This window comes from Stenella coeruleoalba, assembly GCF_951394435.1.
Source record: "Stenella coeruleoalba genome assembly, chromosome: 8".
NCBI lineage: Eukaryota > Metazoa > Chordata > Mammalia > Artiodactyla > Delphinidae > Stenella > Stenella coeruleoalba.
Genome location: NC_137154.1, coordinates 37,042,435 through 37,060,317, shown reverse-complemented (window position 1 = coordinate 37,060,317; position 17,883 = coordinate 37,042,435). Strand labels below are relative to the sequence as shown.

The 17,883-nt window shown below is 46.5% G+C and overlaps 1 protein-coding gene across 8 annotated transcripts in view; it reads left to right on the top strand.

The window, feature by feature from the left end:
- Window positions 1-17,883, top strand: part of ZDHHC13 (zDHHC palmitoyltransferase 13) — a 189,830-nt gene that overhangs the window by 127,979 nt on the left and 43,968 nt on the right. For 6 of the 8 annotated variants that reach the window (XM_079930300.1, XM_079930296.1, XM_079930299.1 and 3 more), the window contains 5 exons: window positions 179-334; window positions 9,700-9,839; window positions 11,432-11,608; window positions 11,876-12,134; window positions 13,339-13,830. In XM_079930300.1, coding sequence (XP_079786426.1) covers window positions 13,483-13,830 — 348 coding nt within the window. In that variant the 5' untranslated portion in view covers window positions 179-334; window positions 9,700-9,839; window positions 11,432-11,608; window positions 11,876-12,134; window positions 13,339-13,482. The remainder of the gene's footprint in view (window positions 1-178; window positions 335-9,699; window positions 9,840-11,431; window positions 11,609-11,875; window positions 12,135-13,338; window positions 13,831-17,883) is intronic. The other 2 variants (XM_079930297.1, XM_079930295.1) reach the window with 2 other exon arrangements.

The following is a 17,883-nucleotide window of genomic DNA, read 5'->3' as shown; positions in this document are numbered from 1 at the left end:
CTTAATAATGAAATCCTATTCATGAATGGTTGTGTGTGTGGGAGGTTATGAAATGTGAATTGGGAGAGGTTGAGCATGTTAATATCAGAGGATTCAAAAGATGGCTGTCATAGATAATCACAACGCAAATATTAAATTGTGAGTCACTGTGCCATTTCTGTTTTTTAATATTCCACAGATGCCACACTCAGGAGCAACATCTGCTATAAGAAGATGCAGAAGACATGGAACCATCAGAAAAATCACTGTCAAAAGAGCCTCAGTGAAGATTTTCCCCAGAGTGGACGTCCCTGATGGGTGGCTGGTAGTCCTGGGTGCTTTGCTTGGACTGAAGGTATTTAATGCAACCACCCCGCCCCCATTTCACATGATCCTGAGGCTGAGAGTTCAGTGGTCTACGGTGAGTTAATGTGCAGTAGAAACCTTACTCCTTGGCCTCAGCCCTTTCCTAGTGACCACACTGCTTCCCAGGGCACACACTGCTCACCTTATTAAAGCCGGCATGGGCCTCATCTCCAGGCTCCCCTAGGCACGTGCTAAATCAAGTTAATCTATAACAGGTATTGGGTGGGATTAGGAAACTGGCCACTTTACCCTTGGCTGAGTAAGGAAAAAGTTCCATTTAGAGTGTGTTAATCTGGTTTATTAGGCGCTACCCGAGTTACCCTAGGGAAACAAGTTTCAAGTTACCTTGGGACCAGAACAGCCGGGAATGAGCAGGATTTAGCAGCACTTCAGTTAAGCCAGATCTTCTCTGGCCTAGAATAACCTCAAATCACTGCTGTCTTTATGTACAGAAACCCTAAAGGAACCCCACGTGAGCTAATGCATCACATCACACACTTTCATTACCACCCAGCACCACCGAACTCCTCCATCCTAAGCAAGTGCAATATTTTATTCAGGAAGTGGGTGGGTATCCTGGTTTTGAGACTGGGTAATTTATTTTAGTAGTTGCAAAGTCCTGAAAAAAAAAAAGATTCCTTTCTCAGTATGGCTCCGACAAGCCCTGGGGAGGTATAGCTGGTGAAATCTGTGGCAGCCAGCACAGAGGAACTGCTTGGGAAGGTTGTCACGTAGTCAGATCCGTGGTTGAAGGGTATCTCAGCACATGATCAGCATGCCGTGGTCCATTGTCCTGTCTGTGCTTTGGGCCTTGGTGGCAGCCCTGGTGATGATGGTTATTTACAGTGGACATGTACTGGGGAGTCTGCTGTGTATTTTAGAGAGGCTTGGACCCTGCAACCACATTCCCCAGACTCTCTTGCCAGCAGGCTTTCAGATAGGCTCTGTCAATTAGGCACTGGTGGGAGATTGTCAATAAGACAGAAGCAGAGAAGAGGCTCTTCTGCTTTGGACTTCCATTAGCATCCCTGCAGCAGGTGTAGAGAGCAACAGGTGCCTTTGGTATTTATAGCACTGGCAGGTGGGACATTTTCCTTAAAGCCTATATCTACAAAATGGTCCAGGTACCAGCATGCAGTGCCCCCACCATGATCTTAACACCAGTCACCTTTGGAAACCTCTATGGCTCAAAGCATCAGCCTAAGCTCTCTTTCTCCGAGGTCTGGACTCTTGGTAACACCACTTCTGTCCTGTTCTTCCAGTTTTAGGGATGGCAGCTTCTTCCAGCAGTTTCTATGCTCTAGATTAATTGATACACCTTTTTTTTTTTTTTTTGCTCTCAGCTATTCTAACACTGTATAGTCACTTCCCTATATTCAATTCTTTCTGTTTAAAATACCTAGAGAGGTATGTGTTCTCATGATCAGACCCTTCCAACCCTGACTGATATTTAGGCCTTCAATAAATACTCGTTGAATGAATAAATTGTAATGCCATGCTAATATTCTTAGAGCTTATCATTCAAAAGAAAGAAACATGTCTTTTCCAGCATCCATAGATCAAGTTACATGGAAGGACTCTGACTGGCCTTGGTTGGGTCACATGCCATTCCCCCTTCCCCCGCCCCCAACCTGCACTTTGGACCAGTCCCTCTGGACAAAGAGCTGGAGCACATTGATTGGTCAAGCATGGCTCAGGGACTCAGCCCTATGGTTCACAGGATACTGAAATTGACAGTCCCACCTGCACCACTTGGGATGAAGGAGAGGCACTTCCTCAATGGCAGGAGGAAGTTGGGCAGAAAAAAAATTCCCCACCACAATGAACTAAGAGTCTTCAGGGGGAAATAGACACGCTGACATTGTTATCATACATATGGTGAAGCACCAAGTGCTCTGGGGCACAGAGGAGCATTTATTCTACAAAGCACTTTGCATACACTATATCATTTGTTCCTCATTATCCAGCCACTAAGAAGCAGGCATTTTCATCTTCATTTCACAGAATCTTCTTTAGCCTCCTGTGACTGGTCCCTTCTCCCCTTTTTGACTCAGAGCCCCTCTCTGCCCAGTTCCCTTGGCCAGGCCACACCCACCCAAGTTTTCTCTCCACTTCCACGTATCTCAACCCCATTCCTTTTTTTTTTTTTTTTTTTTTTTTTGCGGTACGCGGGCCTCTCACTGCTGTGGCCTCTCCCGTCGCGGAGCACAGGCTCCGCACGCGCAGGCCCAGCGGCTCGTGGGATCCTCCCGGACCGGGGCACGAACCCGCGCCCCCCCGCATCGGCAGGCGGACCCTCAACCACTGCGCCACCAGGGAAGCCCCCCATTCCTTTTTTATGTAGAATTATCCTGAAGGAGGAGTGGTTGCAAGCAACTTTTCCCTGGTCCCACGTCAATACTGGCCCGACCATCATACAAAAGCACCAACCATGAGGCAGGCGCCGCACCAGTGTCTTACACACATTCTCTCAACGAGGCTTATTTACAACCTCACGAAATAGTAGTAGAGTCCCAGAAAAATTGTGTGGCTTGGCCAAGGGTACACAGCTACTTGGCAAGAGTCAGGGTATAAAGCTACCTCTGTCTGGCTCCCAAAATAGCAGCATTTCCCCCACTTCGTCTTCATGCGAATGGAGGAATGGTTGAAAGAACTGGGGAGGTTTAACCAGGAGGACAGCACACTTAGGGGTGTCATTATTCATTCAAATATCTAATGGGCTATGAGATAGAAGAGAGAATTCATTGGAATTTTTATGGCTCCGTGAGCCAGAAACAGGGCCAACTGTAAAAGTTATAACGAGGTAGAGTTCTGCTCAATATAATTAAAATGATAGAAAAAAGTGTGGACATTTAAAAAGACAGTGCCAACAGCTTTTAAGTGAATGGGGAGAGCGAGAGAATCCTGGCTGAGGGAGCAGATCGGTGGAGGGTTTTTGCAGATTCTATGATTATGAAATTACTCCTTGCTTTCTGCCCACCCCATTTCCTGAAGTTAGAATTCTCACAAGGCTGACCCAAGATTCCAGGTCAACTCCAGATGGTAAATTGATTTTTTTTACATGTCAAAATGACACATTGGTTATATATATTAAAAAAAAAAACACCACAAAAGCATGTTTTGATAATCAGATACACCACAGGGATGTTTTGCAAACTTTTATGCATCTTTAAGCATTTAACTCTGCCTTCAACTTTTCCAGCGTTTTTAGTTTCATGTTTATCCTTTAAAAAGTACTCCATATTTATCCAATTAAGATGATTCTTGCTGGAAAATATTTTTACTGATTTTAATATTCTGCCTCAGACTCTAAGTGAATTGCCTGAGGAAAAGGACCCAGATGGGGCATGAGCTGAGGCGCTAACAATACCGCAGAGCAGGAGGCGTCTCGGAGGCACCATTTTGGCTCTTCTTTTTGTCTCCCTCTGCCTGCCTGTGGGTCCCTCACCCCAGGCTCTGAGCTAAGGTAATGATGTGGAACTGTCTCTTCTTCCTGAGGCAGGAACCCAGTTTGTCCTTCACCATGAGGAGAATCACCTGTAAGTGTTCATGTTTGGGGCTGAGACCAAACTAACTTGGCCTTGGAACTCAGGACTCCCTTCCTTCTTGTCTGTGGCATATGAGGAACTACACGGATGATATTTCCATGGCCCCGATTCCTAAGCGCTACTCAGGTGTGCTCTGGCCAAAGTTCTGTTTGCAGGTGAGGAAACTAAGACCTACAGAGCTTTGATGTCTCACGAGAAGCCATTCAGCTAGTAACTGGCTGTGTAAAGACTTGAAAACTGTCCCTTCTGACTCTTTGCCCATCTCCTTGCACTGTCCCACACGTCCCCTTCAGGCCACCCAGTGTCAACATTGACGGAGGAGGAAGCTGGGCCAAGGAGAGATAGGGCTCTTGCCTCAGGCCTTCCGTGGTGGGTCTGATCACAGTTGGAGGCCTGGTCTCTGGTGCTCTGGATTCAGGTCATAGGTCTTGATTCTCCTTTCTGATCCACCCCACCCTGGGGTTATCCGGGCCCTGTGAGCTCTTCCTGGTTGGGTTGTGTGCAGCCTCCATGGCCTGGGACAGCTGTGTCAGAACGTGTGCCCTGGGCTTCACCACTGCTGCCCTTAGCCAAGGCGACCGTGGCTTCGCTGCTCCTGAACCGGTCCTGCGGAAGGCGGGGTGCATGTGGACCATGAACATGAGTCATGTGACTAACTGAAATTAGGAACCATTAGGCCCTGGGTCAACCTCCAATTTATAGCCTTTTCTCCTCTGCTCCCCACAACCTTGTCAGCCCAGGACTTAGGTTGGGGCTCCTGACAATCTCTTTTTATTTGTTTGTTTTGTTTTTCTTAACATCTTTATTGGAGTATAATTGCTTTACAGTGGTGTGTTAGCTTCTGCTTTATAACAAAGTGAATCAGCTATACATATACATACATCCCCATATCTCCTCCCTCTTGTGTCTCCCTCCCACCCTCCCTATCCCACCCCTCTAGGTGGTCACAAAGCACCGAGCTGATCTCCCTGTGCTATGCGGCTGCTTCCCACTAGCTAGCTATTTTACATTTGGTAGTGTATATATGTTCATACCACTCTCTCACTTCGTCCTGACAATCTTTACTCCCTCACCTGTGTATAACCATCGAGTGTAATTGTGAGCCCACGCATTGTGGGCTTCGGGCATGCAGTGGTGAACAGAAAGGATACAGCCCCTTGGCTCACAGAGTCACAGACGGGAGGCAGAGGTGGGCAAGTCAGCAGGCAGCTTCATACAGTAAGGGAAGCACCAAGCTGGAAAGCTGTGGCGTGTGGACAATGGCAGTCCCTCCAGCCCCGGGGGGTGGTGGGAGACTTTGCACAACACATCCAGTCTTTCTCCTCTTTCCCCTTTGCCCCCCCGAACCCAACCCACCGCCTTCTCTTTCCTCTCTTTCTTGCTCTCTCACTAAAATGCCCTGAGTGCCTATCATTTAAGAGATACTCTCCTAGGTGTTATGTGCAGTTGGCTCCAGATTTCTGTGGCCATTCTTAGTGGGTCCTGGACCACATTTTAAAATAAATAAAGTCTATCTTCTCCCATTTCCTGATGCTTTTGTTTCCCAACCACCCAGGAATCCAGTTCCCTTCACTATCTCCAGGTTGTCCAAAGTCCCTCATTGTCCCACCTAACTGGCCTCTCCCTCCAGGAAGTGCGCCTGGTCTCAAAATTACCTCTAGCTCATGTCTGCTTACTCCCAAATCAAAACTGCTGTTTTCTCAGGACCTCTCAGACAGGTGCACTGAGATTAGACTAATTCTCTTTATTTTCCTTACCCTCTATTGTGGGTTGAATTGTGTCCCCCCAAAAGATATGTTGAAGTCCTAACTCCTGGCACCTGTGAGCGTGACCTTATTTGGAAATGGGGTCTTTGCAGACACAGTCAAGCTAAGATGAGCTCATACAGGATCAGGGTGGGCCCTAATCCAATGACTGTCTTTATAGGAAGAGGAACGTTTGGACACACAGAGAGACACACAGGGAGAATGCCACAAAGGAGGCAGAGACTGGAGTGATGTGCCCATAAACCAAGGAATGAGGATTGCCAGCAACCACTAGAAGCTAGGAGGACGCAAGGAAGAATCCTCTCTTAGAGCTTTCAGAGACAGCATGGCCCTGCCTACCCCTTGATTTAGGACTTCCTAAAAGTCCTAAATTAGGACCAGTCCTGATTTAGGACTAGCCTCCAGAATTAAGCCACCCACTCTGGTGTTTTGTTATGGCAGCCCTAGGAAACGAATACATCCTACTGAATGCGTTTACTTGTAAGGACAAAGGGATCTCTAATTCATGGAATTTCAGGTGGTGTATGTCCCCTTCTCTGTGAATTGTCCCCACTTGTAGTCCTTGCTAAAATCCCTTGGTGATCATGGTAAAAACAAGCTACTCCATCGCAGCTGACTGGTCAGGGTAGATAAGCGACCGAAGGCCGTCTGAGCCATTGAATAATAACAACCAAATGGATTCCCTTTTTCAAAATTCTGAACGAAGAGGCACAGAGACAGTGACAAGCAGGTAGCCGGTGCTGGACCTGTAAAATCTTGTAGAGTCAGGGCTGGAGTCAATGTCATACACAAGCAGAAGTTGTGGGGAAGCAGGAACCATGAGAAAGCAGAAGGCCCCGTTCTACAGAGAGAACAGGACAGATGTCCAGAGGCACAGAGACAAGAGAGAGAAAATAGTGACCGTGGCTACCTTGGTTCTTGAGAGTAACTCAGCGTTTAAGTCCAGTCCCACAAAAGACTTGGCAGCAGGGAATAAGGAGCCACAGAAGGTTCAAGGGAGTGGCAGGATTTCACTCTATCATTTTATTTGGCATTCTGTCCTCCTACCATCTCACCCACTACTGCCCTTGCCAACAATTCATATCTCTACTTGTCAGATTCATCAGAAACTCAGTGGCCTTGGAATGAACTCAGTGCCTTCTGCTTAGGAAATCCAGATTTTGTCTGGATTCACCAACTATCCAAAGCACAGTGTGGAATTCTTTCATTTAGAAACTGAGATGACAGCCAGTTCAGCCTCCGATGGTCCCTTCTTCTATATTCTCCAACAACTTGCACCACAGCAAGCCAGCTTGGCTGGTTACCATGGACACCACACTCTCGCTATAATCGGAGCCAACAGGCAGCAGCTAACAGCAGATTTAACCAGTGTGTTGTCTTCTAGTGAAGGCAGAGCTGAGGGAGATGTAACTTTTCTCACTCACATAAATAGTTTAGTGTGCGGGACAGGGTGGTGGAGGAAAGAGAAGTACAATTCTATCAGATGTCACAACCCAATGTCCTTGTTTAAACAAGGGGTGAATACTGGCCAGTGGAACCTTGATCATATTTTCTATAAAGTCAGGAATATTCCAGAGTTGGGTCATGATCATTGTTGGCTGAGTTTTCCCTAAGATCTCAGGTTTTCTCATTTGCCTTTGTACCTAGTAACATCCAACATGTATACAGCACTTACTGTATGCACATTACGTACATTTGTTCATTTAATCCCTACAACTACTCTACGGAGTAGGTTTTATTACTAGTCCCATTTTGCAGATGAGAGCATGGAGGCTCAAAATGGTAAGGTCTCTTCCACAGACTCTAGCCTGATGCCCGGGGGCAATTGCTAAAGCTCCCAGAGCCATAGTCTATAAAGTAGGATGTTAATCGCTGCTCTGCTTACTCCACAGGGATGTTATGAGTCTCAATCTAAAAGAAGAAAGTGTGTTTTGCAAACTGTGTAGAGCCATAGATGGGATTCTTTAACTCAAGTCAACATTTTTTGAGCACTTAGCCTGGGATGGGAAATATGCTAGGTGCCAGGGATATAAATAAAAATGAATAATATAGGGTTGTTTGTTCATTTCAACAACCGAATAGTGAGTGGCTCCCAGGGACCAGGGACTGTGCTATGCACTGGGAATGCATCTATGGCTGAGACAGGGCCAAGTTCTATACTCACAGAGCTGTTTATGGTACACAGAGAAGATAGACGTTCACAGTGTGAATTCAATAATGTTCCATGAATGCCGTTAGAAGAATTACAGGTGATATGGGGGCACCTACCAGGGATCCTAACCTGGTCTAGGAGTCCAGGAAGGTCTTCCCCAGGAAGTGATATTTAAATGTCTTCTAGGAGCAGAGACTAGGGGAGATGGGTATGTAAACCAATAGAGCTATGATAGATGGATATAGAAGGTAGAGAGGGGGGTTCTTGCCACAAGAGAGTCAAGGTAGATGTATTCCCCAGTTCTGAGTGTTGCTGTCACAATTTGGACACAACCAGAAAATTTTCCATAGGAGTAGCTATTTAAATATGTGACTGCCATCAGGTGACTAAGACTCAAAATAGCAAACAGCAAAAAATACTTCCTGCTTCACCTTCTTTCTCTTCCTCTCTCTCTCTCACACACACAGACATACACACACCCCCATATGAATCCAGTTAATCTGGCAAGTAAAATATAAGGTGTCCACCATATCCTCCTAACCCAGACCGTATTAACTGAGGTTCTCAGAGTATCTCATCACCAGATCTTGATGATGGGTATATAAAATGAAGCGAGAGTCACTTTCACTTTTTAACTGTGAAGCATTTTCATAGATAGAAGACAAGAGACTGAGCAAGACTTCTAAGCAATCCCTGCCCTGTCCCTCAACCCGCAGCCCTGAAAATCTGTGAGATTGGTTGTATTTAGAAAGCTGAGGCTGCTTGAGGGCTGGTGAGATAGCCATGAGCGGGTCAGGAGAGTTGCCCTAATCCTACTTTCATCACTAACTTGCAGAGTGATCTTGGACAAGTCACTTCCCTCCCTGAGCCCCATGTTCCCCATTTATAAATAGAGGAAGTTGGAAAAGTCCTTTTGAGCTAGTTTTATGAATTATGAAAAGGAACCTCTACCCTACCCTATCCTCCCAGGCTAAAGCGGGTCCCTGGGTTATATCCTTGGCAGTTTTCCTTGTTAGAACTTATCATTGTTACTTCTTCTTTTCAAAAAAATCTATTTATTGGGGCTTCCCTGGTGGTGCAGTGGTTGAGAGTCTGCCTGCCGATGCAGGGAACACGGGTTCGTGCCCCGGTCCGGGAAGATCCCACATGCCACGGAGTGGCTAGGCCCGTGAGCCATGGCCACTGAGCCTGCGCCTCCGGAGATGGTGCTCTGCAACGGGAGAGGCCACAACAGTGAGAGGCCCGCGTACCGCAAAAAAAAAAAAAAAAAATTTATTTCTTTATCTCTATCAGTATTTGCCCTCTCCAAAAAACTTGAACTCCAGAAGAGCCGAGACTGTACTGTTCACCACTGTACTCGTATGTTTTAGCCTGTGTCTGGCACACATTAGGAGCTCAATAAACATTTGTTGCCTGAAATGTTCCTAGCAAGCACTCATCCCCACCCCAGCCCTGCTGGTTTGGTACCAGAGAGCATTGGGGTTTCCTAACTGGTATCTGTGGGAATCTCTATGCTAACAAATGTGTGGGCTTTTCTGGTTGTTTTGTTGTTGTTGTTGTCGACATTCCAAAGGGTCACTTTAGCGCCAACATTGAAGTGATTACAATGAGCCCCCGTTTCAAAAAAATTGCCCCTGTCCTTTCCAGGGCCATGGAAGAAATGAGGCCAGAATCAAAAGTTGAGTCAGATTGAAGTCAGTTGCTGCCCATAGTGTGACAGTGAGGATTAGCAAACCTTAATGTAGAAATTGTTTTCAAAGCTAAGAATCGTTAAGCATTGTGCAGTCAGCACTGCTTAGAGTGATTTATGGAGTCGAACCGCCTTTGATTTCCTTTTGTAAACCATCACTTGAGCTGTATTCATTCACTGGTTTGTTTGTTTGGACAGCATTTCTTTTTTTAGGCTTTACCACGTGCCAGACCTTGTGCAAAGCAGGGTGAGGGACGTAAAGATGGATGCGCACCAGAAGCCCATGGCCAAGTAGAGGAAAGAGGATCTACCAAGAACTGCAAGGCTGACTCTAAGAGGTCAGTGTTTGTGAGCCTGTTTTGTTTTTTTGCGGTACGCGGGCCTCTCACTGTTGTGGCCTCTCCCGTTGCAGAGCACAGGCTCCGGACGCGCAGGCTCAGTGGCCATGGCTCACGGGCCCAGCCGCTCCGTGGCATGTGGGATCTTCCCGGACCAGGGCACGAACCCGCGTGCCCTGCATCAGCAGGCGGACTCTCAACCACTGCGCCACCAGGGAAGCCCTGGTGAGCCTGTTTGATTAAAGTCTGCCTCTTGCTGCTAGACAGGAAGCCGCAGGAAGCCAGGGGATAGGGTTTTTGTCCTGTTCCATATTGAATCCCCAGCGCTGAATGGTGCTTGGTCTGTGGTAGGAACTCAATATATACTTGCAGAATGAGGGAAATAGTGCCATCTAAAAGAGATTAAGAAAATGTGCTGTGGGGATTGGAGAGGTAGAGATTAGTCTCAGCTGGGGACATCACATGATCAAAACTGAGAGGGACCATCAAGGTTAGGGTTAGTGTTCCCACTGCTGCTCTCAGGCCCATTTTACAAATGAGGAAACTGTCACAGAGGGGGAAAGGGATTTGCCCAGGGTCACACAGTGTTAAGGGCCGAATTTTGCCCCTTCACCCCCAATTCATATATTGAAATCTTAACACCTAATACCTCAGAACGTGACTGAATTTGGAAGTAGGGTCTTTAAAGAAGAAAGTTAAAATGAGGTGATTTGGGGGCCCTAATCCACATGACTAGTGTCGTTATAAGAAGAGGAGATTAGGTCACAGATAACATGCACAGAGGGAAGATGATGTGAAGACACAGGGAGAAGACAGCCGTCTGCAAGCCAAGGAGAGAGGCATTAGAAGAAACAACCCTGCTGACACCTTGATCTTGGACGCTGGCCTTTAGAATTGTGAGAAAATAAATTTCTGTTGTTTAAGCCAGCCAGCCTGTGGTATTTTGTTATGGCAACCCTAAGCCAACTAATACACACAGTAAAGTTTGGACTAGAAGCCAGGTCTGCTGAATCTCTCTCCTAAGCCCTTTACATGACACCATCCAGATGGTCCATTTGGTACTCTCTCCAACACCCACTGCTGATGAGGAGGATGACGATGATGATAACAGCTAACGCACGTATACTGCCTATCATGTATCACACACGCTTCTCAGTACTTTACACACAATAGCTCATTTAGTTCTCCCAACAGCCCTGTTAAGTAAGCATTATTTATTGTCCCATTTAAAAAAAAAATTATTTATTTTTGGCTGCGTTGGGTCTTCGTTGCTGCGTGCAGGCTTTCTCTAGTTGCGGCGAGCAGGGGCTACTCTTCGTTTCGGTGCATGGGCTTCTCACTGTGGTGGTTTCTCTTGCTGTGGAGCACAGGCTCTAGGAGCACGGGCTTCAGTAGTTGTGGCACGTGAGCTCAGTAGTGGTGGCTCGCGGACCCTAGAGCGCAGGCTCAGTAGTTGTGGCGCACGGCCTTAGTTGCTCCACGGCATGTGGGATCTGCCCAGAGCAGGGATCGAACCCCTGTCCCCTGCATTGGCAGGAGGGTTCTTTAACCACTGTGCTACCACGGAGGTCCCTATTTTCCCATTTTTACAGATGAGGAAACTGAAACACAAAGAGGTTGAGCAACTTGCCCAAGAGCATATGACAACTCAGTGCTTGTACTGGGATTCAGGCCCAGGCAGTCTGCTCCAGGAACGTGCCCTCACCCATCTGGCTGTTCTCCAGTGTTATGTCTACATGCCAAGCCAGAGGCATTTTCAAAGATGAGAGGTAATGATGGCACTTTGAGGCCTCACTGGGTTTGCTTTCCTATAGCCATAAATTATGGACATACTCATCCCAATCTGAAGTGGCTCACTGGAAGCATAAAACAAACAAGCAGAGGGAAGCAGGAGCCTTGCTAAAAAGGAGAGCATTAGGATTTATTTGTTCCAGAATCTTCTTATATGTTAGGACATCAGTGAGGAAACATTGAAATAGCAGATTTCAAGCCTCCCTCCAGCAAAAACATCTTCTTTTTTTTTTTTTTTTTTGCAGTACGCGGGCCTCTCACTGTTGTGGCCTCTCCCATTGGGGAGCACAGGCTCCGGATGCGCAGGCTCGGTGGCCATGGCTCACGGGCCCAGCCGCTCCGTGGCATGTGGGATCCTCCCAGACCGGGGCATGAACCCGCGTCCCCTACATCGGCAGGCGGACTCTCAACCACTGCACCACCAGGGAAGCCCCAGCAAAAACGTCTTCTAATTCAGTCCTTAAAAGTGAAACAACCAAACCACTTCAGCCAAAGCACTTTGCAGTAAGAGGCCTGGGTTTGAATCCTTTCTCAACCACTTACCAGCTGAGTGACTTGGGGTTTATGAAATCCATCTGAACCACAGTTTTTCCTTCTGGGAGATGGGGAAAATGACACCCATCTCACGGATTAGACATAATATATTCAAAAACATTGTCACAGGTGCCTATACGTAGTAAGTGATCAATAAACAGAGCTCTTGTTAGCTAAGCAAAATGACCATACCTAAAGGTGCTCCTCTGTGAAGCCTTGCCCAATGTCTCATCCTGTCTGTCCAAATTCATTGCTTGCTCTACTGGCTCTTGAGGGAAGTTGCTTGCACTTCTATTTGTCACTCAGTTTGTCCTTCCTTCCATCATAGAAGTTGATGACACACCTATCCATCTGTGCATCCACTCAGTAAAATTGTAGCATTTTTTTTATGTCCCAGTGCTGTGCCAGGCACTGGAAGTTCACAGGTGGATACAATAAGGTCCCACCCTTGAAGGTGTAGGGCTTTTGGGGCAACTCAGGGCTGGGTGTGCCCAATAGGCAGGGGTACTATAACAATAACAATACAAATTTACAATTATATTGTACTGAAGTATTTATCATAGGAAAAACAAGCACTTTGTTCAATTTCTAGACATTTATTTTATGATTTAGAACTATTTTAATCGAATAAGGGAGTCATAATGTTTTCAATTCTTTTCCAATTTAACTTCCAAAGGTTTGCTTTGGCAACAGATACATTAAGGAATAATTGCAAAGACTGTATTAAATGGTGGGCTAGAAAAAGCTCCAGTATTTTCTGGGGGCTGAGGTAGGAGAGCCCCATTGGCCCACTGGACTCCCCAAGGGCAGGAACCAAGCTTTCTCCTAGCTTCATAGCTGTCCTTCAAGCTGAACAGAGCTTCGATGCCACCTTTTTCAGGGCAGCCCAAAAAACGGCGTGGAGAGTGTAGATGGGGGGCTCTTGCCCAATACTCCTCTAGTCTGAGCGGTGGAACTCATATATTTTCTGTTTTGTGTGAGGAAACAGAACCCCAGATGGTGAAAGGGACTTGCCCAAGATCACAGGAACAGACAGTGGCAAATGTTTTAATAGTTAACATTTATTGATTCCTTCTTACGTCAAACATTGGCTAAGGGGCTTTACATGCTTTTTCTCATTTAATCCTTCTGACAATTCTGTGAAGTAGGTACCCTTATTTTCTCCATTTCACAGATGAGGAAAATGGAGGTAAAGTAAGAGACTTTCACAAGGTCATCTAGCTATTACGCAGCCAAGTCCGGATGTGCACTCGGTAGATGGTGGTTGATGTTGGAATAACAGCCCGATCCTGGACCTGTACGAGGGGCAGGATGAAGCATGCGGACCGGTGGACACCTACCTGGGCGAGCAGTGCACAGTCTCGGCCAGCGACTGTTACCGCCCGGCGCGGGTGGCCCGGGGACTGAGCTTCCGACTGGCTACTCCCAGCTAGCTTCTCTGGGGGCGCGAAAGTCCCGCCCCCAGCCGAGGAGAAGGCAGGGATTGGCTCTCTCGATGCCGATTGACGGCTCAGGGCTCGAGCGGCAGCCGCGGTGGAGGCGGGGCCACGAGCAGGAAGTGAGAGTGGAGGCGGCTCCAGACAGGCTGGCCAGCGGGCAGCTGCCGCCGCTTTGCCGAGTCGCCGCCGCCACTGCGGAGATGGAGGGGCCGGGACTGGGCTCGCAGGTGAGTGCGGTTGGGCGCAGGCTGTCCCGGGGGCTCGGAGGGCGGCCGCGGCTGTGGAGAGAGGGAGGGCATGGGTGTTAGGTAGCTCCCAGAGGGGCTTCCGGGGGCAGAGGGGCCGGGTCCAGGGAGGAGGAAGCCTGGAAACACCGAGAATGATGCAGGGAATTCTCTCCGAGGCGAACGGGAAGAAAAGGCAAGGACAGGGATGAGTGCCATACCGGCCCTCCATCCACCTGCGGTCCGGGGCGCCCCGTGCCCGGTAGGGACCCATGCGGGCCCTGGGAGGGGAGGGTGGCGTTCCTGGGAGAGGTGTCAGGTGACACACCTGAGTTGGACCAGCCCGTTTTGACATTGGCCTGGAGTCTATGAGGTTCTAATCATTTCTTTTTCGGCCGGGGCGTCTGGGAACCCGCCTTCGCTCCTCCCAGCCCTGTTTTAGCTCTCGTTTCCACATCCTTGCTTACTCTTTGAAAGATTTGAGGCTGTTTGTTTAGGCTGGAGAAAGGCGGGGGGGTGGGGGGCGGTGGCAGGAAAGGGAGGTACGTGATAGCTATCTGCAAAATCCCAAAGGACTCTGTTCTGTGGAGGAGGTCGTACTAGAAGCCAGATGTAGTTTCAGAAAACAGAAGGGGCCAGTGGGGAAAGTTACAGGAGATATATGTTAGCTCCAAGAAAACTAGATTTTTGTTCTTTTTGCTTATGGTCCCGACTGGCATATTATAGCTGTTTACTTAATTTTTGTTGAATACATGAAAAATATTCAGATTCAGCCAATGTTTAGTGAGTTCTTAGCATATGCCAAGTGCTTTTATATGCATTATTTAATTCCAGAATTGAAGCATCCTTAAGAAGGAGATATCATCCCCATTTACAGATGAGAAAACCGAAGCTCTCTCCAGCAGCTGGAGTGAATTAGGTAGTAGATTTTCTGTCCCTAGTGGGATTCAAGCAGTTTGAGATGATTGGGTTAGTTGGCCTCTAAAAAAAAGTCTTTCGCATATTGAGTGTTCCCTCACACTCCCCCTTTCCCTTCCTGCTTTCAGCAATCTGATGTAGGTTTAAGTGAGGAACAAGACAGGTGGGGAAGCTGTCGGGTGTTCTTGCATTTTGATAGAATAAAAAAGGTTTGCAAGCAGACCATATATTACAAAAGGGTGTAGAATCTTCACATGGAAACTATGTCTCATTTGTTGTTTGTTTTTTTCCCCTCAGAGTTTCAGGGAAACGTTGGTAGCAGTAATGATCATACCTTAATTACTGCCACTCATTTACAAAAGCCTTCAAGTGCTTAAAGTTCATTACCTTGTTCTGCAGGGAAGATTGCCCTGCCCGAATTCCCTGCCAGATGGAGGGAGAGAATGATTCAGGGGTTGAAATTAAATGGGCCAAGGTAGAGAGATCATTGTTGTTGTTAATAATTATTGGTATTAACTTTTTCAATAATAGCAATAGATTTTACCTATATAAGATGCTCTACAGTTTGCAAAATACTTCCTTATTGTTATTCCTCACTGTGACCCTGTGAGGTGGGGAGGGATTATTATTCCAGTTTTAGAGATAAGAATTGAGGTTCAAAAAACTGGAGTCATGGAGATCCCTGGTGGTCCAGTGGTTAGGACTCAGTGCTTTCACTGCTGTGGCCCGGGTTCAATCCCTGGTCGGGGAACTAAGATCCTGCAAGCCGTGTAATGTGGCCATAAAAAAAAAAAAAATTGGAGTCAGTTGTTAAAAGTCAAATAGCTGCTGAGAGAGCCAAGACTTCATTCATTCTACCAGGTGTTAAGCACTGTTATAGGTGCTGGAGATAAATCAGTGAACAAAACAGATAAAAACATTCCTGCTCTGGTTGAATTTGGTTCCCCTGATTCCAGCTGATAGGTTTTTGCCAGAACTGTCTGGCCCCCAGTTTTCCTCTCTGACCTCATTTTTTACTACTTTCTTGCTTGCTCAATCAACCACAGCTATGCTGGCCCCAAGGCCTTTGCACTTAGTATTCGCTCTATCTGGAGAACTCTTTCTTCATATAACCACATGGCTTACCCCCCCCACCTTTGTAAGGTCTTGACACAATCGTCACCTCAATGTGGTAGGCCTTCCCCATCACCACCACTACCAGCAACATTCCTTAACCTCCTTCCTTCCTTTATATTTCTTCTCGGCTTTCAATACCATTAACATACTCTGTAAATAATTGTCCAGTGAATGAGCTTGGATACTTAGCTCTGTTAATACAGAATGCTTCTGTTAATGCCATGAGAAATTTTAATGGCTGTCAGATCTCTGTTTCTCTCTTTGTTTTATTTGATAATCTGTCAGGATTTTGACCCTCATCAGAGTTTAAATATGGTTTTCTAGATCTTGGTTTTCTCTTAAATTAATTAACAGTACTTATTTACTATTTAGAAAATATAATTGGATTTAAGATATCTCCATGTGAGAAATATCTCTTATATCTTAAGTATGTTCCAGTCATCTATTGCTGTGTAACCATCCCAAATCATAGTGGTGTAAACCAGCCATTGTCATGCTCATGGACTGTGCGTCAGGACTTTGGCCAGGGCAAAGCAGGGATGGTTTGTTTCTGCTCCACCATGTCCGGAGCCTCTGCTGGAAAGACTTGTCACCTGGGATGACTTGCTAGCTGGGGCTGGTAACATCTGATGGTTCCCTCACTCACATGTCTGGTGGTTGATGCTGACTTTGAGCAGGGACACCTACATGTGGCCTGGGCCTCTGGACAGCATGGTAGCTGGGTTCCAAGAGTGAGCATTTCAAGAGACAGAAAGAGGAAGCTGCCAGTTTCTGAGGCCTGAACCTGCAAGCTGGCAGAGCATCACTTCTGTGGTATTTTATTAGTGAAGCAGTCACTAATAAAACTCTTATGAGTTTGCTGGTGTCTTAAGAATTTGCTTGGTCTATTCTGTTACCTTAACATTGTAGGCAGCCATACATCAGTTACGCTTCCACTGCCACAAAGGGTGTTTGTTTATGCGGTGATGCCTTTACCAGTACACATGTCAATAATGACTACTGTAACAGCTCCTCTTAGAACCATACAACATGGATTTGGAAAGAACTGTATAGCTATATTGACCTGCTCCTTTCATTTTACAAATGTAGAAACTGAAGCCAAAAATCGGGTAGATGATTAGCCACCATCATACAGCCGCCTGAAATCTGAGACTTGGGCCTTGTTCTCAAGGAGTTTACCTTTCACCATGGTAAAATGAAACAACTAGAGAGTACTTAGAAAAACATTTTCTTGATAACCAGAGAGTAATTTCTAAGAAGGATATAGTATCATGACAAACTTTGCTTTAATCTTTGTGGTGGGAATGTATGGTTGTTTTCCTTAAACATTTTTATGCGACTGTCTCTGAAGGTAACCTCTCCCAAAGCAGGTCATCTCCTTTCTCACCTGTAGCTCTTATGGCAGAATCCTGGGAGGGAGTGATACCTAGAGCACAGGACATAGCTTAGAGCTGTGGCCGCTAAGCTTTTCTGGTCATGCACTCCTATCAGTAAAGCAGTGTTGAGCTTGCACCCCTAGAGTAAAACCGCAGTGTGACAAGTAGGATTTGAAATGTTCATTTTTGTAAAATGTCATGTGTTGTGATATTAAGGGAATGATGAGTGGCACGTGCACTGCAAGCTGGCTGGGAGCTCAGGCCGCCAGCTGTGCAGTCCAAATCATCCAGGTACCACTGACTGCAGTTTGTTGTCCATGGTTGGCCATTGATCACTCTAACTTATGTGTTAATGGGGATGATTCCGTGTCATGTGGTTGGCTGGGACTTAAAAAGTTCAGCTCCCCTCTGTTTGATGTACCTGGGGGCTGGGGAAAGGAGCCAGTCTCTAAATTCATCTTGTCATGGGGCATGTTATTGTAGGATTTGACAATGTGTTTCTAAATTGTATTCATGAGTGAATAGCTTAGTATATACTCATGGTAAGGTTTTGAATTAAAGATAGTAAATGTAAGTCGGCTTCAAATCAGCCTTCTTGATAATTTGTAATTTTTTTTGGAGGGAGGCTGGCTTTTTGTTACATCAG